Source organism: Sceloporus occidentalis, unplaced genomic scaffold, assembly GCF_023333645.1.
Source record: "Sceloporus occidentalis isolate IW3139 unplaced genomic scaffold, rSceOcc1.0.p SCAF_4, whole genome shotgun sequence".
Lineage (NCBI taxonomy): Eukaryota > Metazoa > Chordata > Lepidosauria > Squamata > Phrynosomatidae > Sceloporus > Sceloporus occidentalis.
This window is the reverse complement of record NW_028316984.1, coordinates 163,539,579-163,548,410: the sequence shown is the minus strand read 5'-3', so window position 1 is coordinate 163,548,410 and position 8,832 is coordinate 163,539,579. Positions and strand designations below refer to the sequence as shown.

General features: G+C 35.5%; 1 protein-coding gene across 6 annotated transcripts in view; it reads right to left on the bottom strand.

Moving 5' to 3' along the window:
* Positions 1–1,501: 1,501 nt before the first annotated feature.
* YLPM1 (YLP motif containing 1) overlaps positions 1,502–8,832 on the bottom strand; it is a 92,748-nt gene continuing 85,417 nt past the window's right edge. For 5 of the 6 annotated variants that reach the window (XM_089522213.1, XM_089522214.1, XM_089522210.1 and 2 more), the window contains 3 exons: positions 5,476–5,606; positions 2,199–2,378; positions 1,502–1,886 (listed from right to left, as the gene is read on the bottom strand). In XM_089522213.1, coding sequence (XP_089378339.1) covers positions 2,232–2,378; positions 5,476–5,606 — 278 coding nt within the window. In that variant the 3' untranslated portion in view covers positions 1,502–1,886; positions 2,199–2,231. Of the gene's footprint in view, positions 1,887–2,198; positions 2,379–5,475; positions 5,607–8,832 lie in introns of those variants that run through there. The other variant, XM_089522211.1, reaches the window with a different exon arrangement.

Here is an 8,832-nt window from a genome sequence, read left to right as displayed (position 1 = left end):
ACACAACTACGGACAAAGGAGTACTTCAGGCAGTTAAAAAAGGATGCAAGAGACATGTATGTAAAAATGACTGTTCTCTCCCCCAGAAAAAAGATTTCTCAAAGGAGAGATTCTTCTGAGCATCTTCGTTAAAAATTCCTGTTATTAGTCTAACTTTGAGATGTATGGGTCTAACTTTGGTGGGGTACAGACCGCCCAGAAGAGGCGCCTCCTCGCGCCTCTCTCTGCTGCGCCACAGCATACAAATTGTGTGGTGCAGCTGTGCAGCAGAAAAGGAGCTCAAAAAAGCGGCTCCTTTTTGCTGCACCGCAAAGCACCAAAGACGGTGCATATATGTCGCAGCTGCGCAGCTCCGTATGAAAGCTGCATGGCTGTGATGTAACAGCTACGCGCTCCATGTGTAAGGTGCTGTGTAACGGCGGTGCGTGCATGACGTGCTGGGTTGCGAGGCGTGTGCACGCAAAGGGCCCGTCTGGAGAGGGCCAACGATGTATGGTCCTTTTATCTTCTCATGAATTGCTGGCTTTCATTTAACAACAATAAGAGCACCAGTGTGACCTCTATAAGGTCTCAAAAGCTTCCAATTTCCTATGTCTTCTTGCAATTACTATAAAATGCGGGTCCAAAAATGACTTACAAGTAATAAAAAGTCACAGCATGATATAATGGGAAAGAATACATACGAATATGCTTTTGTAGCTTTATAACATTCAGATATTCTATTATTCATTCTGGGAACAACTTTCAAATTATACATAATTAATCAGACTGGAAAATGTCAAGTAAACAAATGCATTACAATAGCAAACCATTCATTAAATACCGAACTATGGTCCTTCTTCAATATAGAAACATGCCTTCATCAGTACTAATGTGCTCATGAATAGGAATTGTTTGCAAGGTAATTATTAACCTGACTGACAGAACAGAGGTTCTGATGCAGCTTTTAGGTCCCCATTCCCTTTTAAAAATAAAACTAAGAATAACAATTTCAAAGATTTAATTAACAGAAATAGCCTCATTCAGACTCTCAATCTGGCACCTTTTCCAGCCATATACTTCACAGCAAATTGCTGAATTGGAATTCTAAAAGAGGGGAAAAAATCAATTTATTCATTAGCAAATATGTGAAGCCATGCATGTTATGAGACAGAGACAGCAATGTACTGAAAGTCACTCAACCATCTCTCCTGGAGACCACTTATTTTCTCTCCAGTGTCAAACAAAGGCCTCTTCTTGGAACTGAGCTGTCTTTTTTCTGTGCATGAACTAACGCTTTCTGGTGCATGTTTTTGTGTGTGCAGAATAAAAATGCTTTGAAGATAATGTTTATAAGGAGACAGAACTCTCTAACAACTACCACTAGGGCTCATTCATTCGTATTCCCCAGTATGGATCTTCTAACGTTCTGCAAAAAGATAGAGCCCTTTTTAAAAAATGATAGCTGCTCCCCCATACAAAGAAAGAGCTCACATAAAACATGACCAACTACATCATTCACTAAATTCTTAGTGAAAGTTTATTGTTCTGTTTTCTAGTACAATAAACTACAAAGTTTGTACAGTATAAAATAACAACAATCACAAAGCAACAATGCAATAGTAATGCTGACATTCTGTGATAATACAGTGAGGAAAATGTTCATGGCCTTACCATTCCATTCTACTGCAAGCATAAAAGCTAAAACTACAAATTTTAACACAAAAACCTTCTTTCACATTTAGATGCTAGAAGACTCCATATAGTTTGGGAATCCTGGATTATATCAGAATATGGAGGTACACAATAAAATAAAAGTTTTTTAAAAAAAGAATCACACAACTCTCAAGATGGAGAATGACTTTTTCCATGCCACCCTGTGTTCAGTTCTCACCAAAGCAAATGGTCTGCAAAGAAAAGACAATGTTTATAGAGAAAAAGTCAATTTTTGAGCCTGAGTGAAATACCCTGACAGTTGCAAAGTAGTCAAATGTTCCTTGAAATATATCTCATTCCTATTTTTTTTTATTTTTGGTATTCCATTTCTTCTAACCATCACACCCCAAGCAGATTAGAGACATCAAATAGACATGCACAATTGACAAGTCTTATCTATGAACTCAAGTCCAAATCATTATGTAGAGGAGAGTTCTAGAGGTGGGTACATTTTTTAGCTTATTCTCAAAAACACACACAGACATGAGAGGCATAGCTCTTACCTTAAATGAAGAAAGTTCCATCTGACAATTGCATCAGATGTATTTAGTACGATTGAGTGCTCTTTCAGCAAAATGACCACTTTCATCTGTGATTTTCTCCCAATCAGTTTGTCCAACAACAAAGCCAATAGCCCTCTTTCTGTCTGCATCTTTTTTCTCCTCAAGGTCTGCCCACCTCACCTATATATAAAAAAAACACAGAGTTGAGATGACACTCATTTCAAGAAAAAGAAACAAGACATTTCTTTACCCACAGGTACCATACAAAGATTTGAATTGATTTTGAAATGGGACAGCAACCTTATTTGTTGAACACCCTTTACATACTGAGTGAGGTGGGCAAATCTTAAGTTTGACTCAATTTGTGCAGTCTGCAAATTTTTTGCAGACATCATTCTTTCCAGCCAAGCAATGTTTTTGCTCATAAAGAAAGATAAGACAAACATCAAAGAGAACTTTTGTGTCTCACTCTTCTGCATGAATGAATTGGTAAGTCCTTATGAAAAATTACTGAATACTCCCCTTTTCAGGAAGAACCTAAAAATGTTTATATTCCACTGTTAGCTACTGTAATGCCAAATTCTTTATTGTCTGTTATAAAAACAAGTCCCTGCAGTAGGATGTGGAAGTTACAAGCACATCTGGAACTCATGAGTATGGAATTCCTATAGCCTATCCTGTGAACCATGAAGTACCAAGTCCAGAAGTGCATCACTTATCTGATTGTTGCTTCTTTTCTAAGTGACATGATCATGTCTCACCCATTCATTTAGGTTTTTGTTACTTTCTATTTTGATTATGAAGCTCTTCAGTGGTACAAAAAGACTGCACATAATCAACTCCTATATATTAATGCAATAAAACAGGACAGTGTCTATCAAGTCTAGTATACTCAGTTCTTACTGACAGATGATTCACAAACTCAGGTAATGTTTTTGCTTAGGCCTGATATCAATACTGAACAGGAAAAAAATACAGAAAAGTCTAAAACTTAGTGTGGTTTACTAAAGTCTATTTTGTACTATTTATATTATTTAACTGTAAAACATACATAACATGAGATGATAATGAAAATGAGAAAGAAGCACTAAAGCAATAAGGGATAAAACACTGTGCTACTCTGTCCTATTTCCTCAACCAAGTTTCCACCTATCTTTACTACTCTCAAGGTTCAAAAGTGAAGATGTGGAACAGAAGAATGGATGAAGAAACTACTTGACACAGTTGAATCAGATAAACTGACCAGAACTTTACGCAAACAAAATACAAGCAAAATTATAAAGGACTGGAATAATGTTTTATGTTATATCAAAGATGAATGGAATATAAAATATGATTTAGTTTAAAGAACAAAGGGAAAATAAGTGGTATATTTAAGAAATGCTTTTTTGACTAGAACTAGTTTTATGTTATAGCTTCTTTGTCAATCTAAATGAAATAAGATGATTATTTTTATTTTTACTTAAAAATATAACACATATTGGAATACACACTGGAATTACTGGAAAAATGTCAAAATATAAAATATAGTAAGACTAAGGACAAGTAAAATTTAAGGAAAACCAAATATGGACAGATTGTTTCTTTTCTTTAATTTAAAAAACTGTTTAACTAGACAGATAAGAAAATACTTGTGAAACAATGAAAGAAAGGTCCGAAGTTGAAACTGCTGCATAATGAGGTAAATGAAGTAAATGAGGAATATAATTAATTGAAGTAGAACAAAAGATACCTGCGAAATTACAAACATTAGGAAGTCAATTTTAGTGTGTGAGAAAGAATGCTTGATTTGAAAGATCAAGAAAGTTTGTTATATGTGTAATGTAATGTGTGGTAAAGTTGTAATGTCCTGTGTTTTTAAAGAAACTTGTAATAAAATGTTAATAAAGAAAAAAAAGTGGAAGATGTAATGGAACTAACACTGCTAAAAGGAGGAGGATTTACTCCTTTGTGAAAGGATGTAAACTGGTCTCTGGGAAGTTTTGGGAGAAAAATGTAACTCTGATTATCTTGCTGTAGTGACAGGATCATTGCTCCTTTGCATGCAGTTGTGTTTCGTTCAGGGTAATGTTGTCAGTTGAATCTCATTTCCCACCATTCTTCACCATTGGTTATGCTGTTTACCATTGCTGGGAGATGAAATTCAAAAGGCTGCACTTTTTCACCCCTTAGTTTTTTGTGGGTTTTTCGGGCTATGTGGCCATGTTCTAGCAGAAATAAACTCTGCTAGAACATGGCCACATAGCCAGAAAAACCCACAAAAAACTATGGATGCCGGCCATGAAAGCCTTCGACTTTACATTGTTCACCCCTTGTTTAGCTGATTAGACTGGGCAGGATGGGGCTATATATTCATAAGGCAGTGTGAGTGAATTGCATCTGAATATTGTCTCTCTGTGCTGAAATGCAACAGTGGAACTGCCCACACAGTGCCAGAAGGAAAGCATGTTAGCCTAGGAAATAAAGTATATTGGCACTAACTTTCCCTCTACCACTTTCTGCTGCAGCAGATCAGAACACGGCTGTAGATTTAAAAGCATTGTGCAGAGAAGAATGAAAGGCTGGGTTTTCATATATTCTCCCAAGCATCAATTTTTGATGTACAAATTAAACCTCATAAATATTTGTTACAGCCCTAAAAAGGGCAGATTATTCTCCTGGGAATATATGGGAGCATCACAAAACATTTCTAATGTTTGCCCTCAACTGAAACTGTAAATCTACAAAATATTTTTATGTTTTCATTTCTCTAATTATGTATTGATTTCTCCTTGTCTTCTTGCTAAACAATACTTCTTGCCTTTAGCTTTACATGCATACTGCTAGGCTTTGTTATATTCTCCTTTTAGTCCTCTCAACCACCCATATATCACTAGTGATGCTGAATTTGTGAAGTTCTGTCAGTAAGAGCAATGGAACCTAACAAAACAAATAGCTTCAATTGTGCATACAATCTTGTAGCACCTTTGAGACTGAGATAAAGAATTTGTAGCATAAGCTTTTGTAGACCCAGTCTAGATATATCTGATGAACAGAGTTTATGAAAGTTTTTCCTACAATTTTCTTTCTCTGTTAGTCTCAAAGGTACTGCCAAATCCCCTTTTATAGTAATATTGACAAATACAGTTATGTCTTTGAACACAACCCCCTCACGAAGGGAACTGAATCTAAATATTTGAATATAAGGAGCTTCCATAAAGGAATTGAACCAGCTTTAGTTTTGTGAAGTCTTGTAGACAAGTTCCTAAAACATTATATTCATAGTGGCATTTATTACCCTCTTTTTTCCAGGTTCTGAAGCACGGGTATCATAATCATCTGGAAGCTGGAGATAATCTTCCATTCTGCTGGCAATTGCCTCCCAATCACGCTTCCTCTTAGCACCAGTTCGTAATCCATCCAATTTGTCTGAGAACAAACATACAGCCTTAGAGTTAAAGAAGAACATTTTGCACAGTGTCCAGCACGAACAAATATATTGGGAGATTCTCAAAAGGGCAAGTTGGTCTTATAGCAGTAGAATTTGATCAGTCTTGGTATTTTCATGAGTGGAATACATTCAGAAAAATGTGAAAACTCATTTCCACCTTTCTGAAGCATCCTTGCTTAGGCCTTCAAAGTATGAAGATATAGACACAAAGAGGAGGAAAAGTTCACATCTTGAATAATCAGCAATCCATATACCAAAGTGATGTCTGAAAATATTCTGGAAATGACAGCTCTATATACCAGTAGTTGAATGGTTAAAAGCAACATGTTACACCAGTGCTGTGATGAAGGGCTACCAGCAGACATCTACACATATTTTAGAATGATCACAAGCCCATGTTTCAACTGCTTCTGTAAGAAATCTGACCATGGTGCATAGTATCATATACAATTGGATTAAATCCACCAGCAGTTTACCATTTTCCGTATCTGAGCAAACCAAAACATGATATGAAGTTCAAAATCGGGGCTGCAGCATTTTGTTGTTGTTGCTATGGTCACTTGTCTCTCCAGAACAATTTCTCAAAAATATTATTAGTAGGAAGCAGTTTCTAACAGATGATACCAGCAGGTAGGTATAAGTGAAATTCATGTTATAATTCAACAAAATTTTCTATATGCATGATTTCTATTTTTACAGATCCACAATGTAACATGCCAGACTGAACATTTAAATGATTTTTACAAATAAACCCTTGTTTTAATGTATTGTAACTTATTTTAAGGTTCTAGATTGTCCAAATAGCTACTAGAAAATGCTGTTAAAACGTAGGAAACCCCCTAACATTTGTTCTAGAACAGAACAGCCAAGTCATAAATGTGAATTTCTTAACACAGCAAATAGAACACACACAGTTATATATATATATTAATACGTAACAGAAATTCGTGCTATACCAGAATATAAATTTTATGTATAAAACTATTCTCATCTCAATAATATAGACCTACTACTCTATTCTGGAAATAACCTCAAGGTCTGGAAAAATGGCAATGTTCAACAAATGACATCATTTACTAATAAATTCACCAAGAGTAATGTATTTTGCTTGTGGTAATTTAATTCTAGTTATCAACTGTAGATATATTTTAAAAGCAAATGCTTGTTAGCTATGTCTAAGTGAAAAGTGTTACCACTTTCACAGACGGATTCCGTCTGTTGTAAAAAAAAAAAAAAGTTCTGAAACCTTAGGAATATTTCTAAAAAGTTAATTTTCACAAACCAGCTTACACAATGAATAGTGCAGTCCATGTGTAAAAGCCATGTTAAGGGGGAAAATACACAAACATTCATAAGACTTCTAATCATACAGTAAGTGATCTAAGATATAAAGACACCTACACTAGAAATCTTAGAAACCATGACCCAAGCAGTCCTATGTACAAGTGGAAATATTCTCTCATGAGGTGAATGTTTGTGTGTGCTTGCATATGTGTATATATTTTGCTATTTTCCTTTTCTTCTGCTGCATCAGATCATGCTCCAGTACACAACATTCTCCAAGAGCAGCTTTTGGGCAAGAGGCTGCAATGGGAAGGAAAGGCAGAAAAATCCCAGTACACACAAAACAGCTTGATTATTGATTCAGGCATTAAATTGCTCTGAAAGCATTAACAGGTACATCTAAGCAGGACAGTAGCAGTATAGGAATGATGCACATTCTCAGAAAATGACAGAATAAGCATGAGAAAGAGATTTTTTGTTAATTCATTAAGCTATTTCATAATAATTTATTCTTATTATTTTGGTCTCCAAGTTTCATTTCTTCACTGCTCTTTCTTCTAAAAATGTAATGTGAACATCCTAAAACAGGAAATTTAATGAATACTTACCTAAGCAACTGTAAAAAAAACCCTAAAGAGCAGCTTAAGATGTAAGAAACAACTATTTCATATAAACATAAAATAACAGAGCAGAGACAAAGTTCAGATGTATACAGTACTAGAATCAATTTGCTTCAATTAAAATTGATTTGGTGTTAAAATCAAATTGAAATTAGTACTTGAAAGGGATTGCTACAAAAGTTGTGAGAAGTACCCATGAACATTCAGCATCTGTTATATTTTAGCTGTAATATTATTTCCCTTGCAAGCAAATACCTAAACAAGACTGCATGGACACATTCTCAGGAGCACACACCAATACAGAACACCATGGGCGACATTTACAGAAAAGTACTCAACATAGGAGATATGTGCATGAAAAAGAAACCTAATTGTGGTATTTTATAGATGTTTATCAGAAAGCCCTCATATAGCAACTATCTGGATTGCTAAGTGAGATCACAACATCCTCATATACTTTGGTTTCTGGATACTTTGGAAGGTGAGCAATATTGTTATACTATGTAAGTGATTTTCCATCTAGATCATCCTGTTAAAAGACTTTCACCAGGAGATGGAAGAGTGGCTCAGTGATGATTCTTCCCACATGTTTCAAGTGCTTTTGATAATATTAACCAGGATAGGGTCTGGGACTGTATATTTCAGATGGAAGCTGGAGTCCCTATGGGAGACTGCTGCTCTACTTTATTACATATATGCTGCATGGTTTCAAAAGTTTATTCTTGACCCATATGGCAATTGTTAGCTACATGAAACTGTTAAGAGATGTCATTTGGAGAGACAAAGAAAACTAGCACCAGTAGGCTTATGACACAAAGCTGTCTCTTTCCTTTCCATTTTTTTTTTATAATGAAGACATCCCATGCTCCATACAGAAAGAATGCACTTTCCCTCAAAGATGTTGATTATTTCCATTTGGAAATGGGCTTGATCCAGACTGAGCTATGTCTAAAGCAGACTGATTGAAACTGATGGGACAAGACACCCGTAAGAACTTCAAATTTCTGTCATCTAATTAGGTCTTCCCCAAGAATGACTAAGCCAGGATGCAACCCAATATTTACTTTAGATTGCTGTTCTCCCCCCACCTCCATCTTTCTCTTTCTCTTTCTCTCTCTCCACACACACACACACACACACACAGAGCTGAAGTCAAATTTGTCAAATACAACACTTCTATCTAACAATTTTTTTTTATTTGCTAACTTCTGGCTTTATGTATGTTTTTAAAGTATGTGCTTTAAGAACTAAGAAAGTCCAGTTAGCTTCCTGTATATATAACTTTTTTTTGAAGCATAAA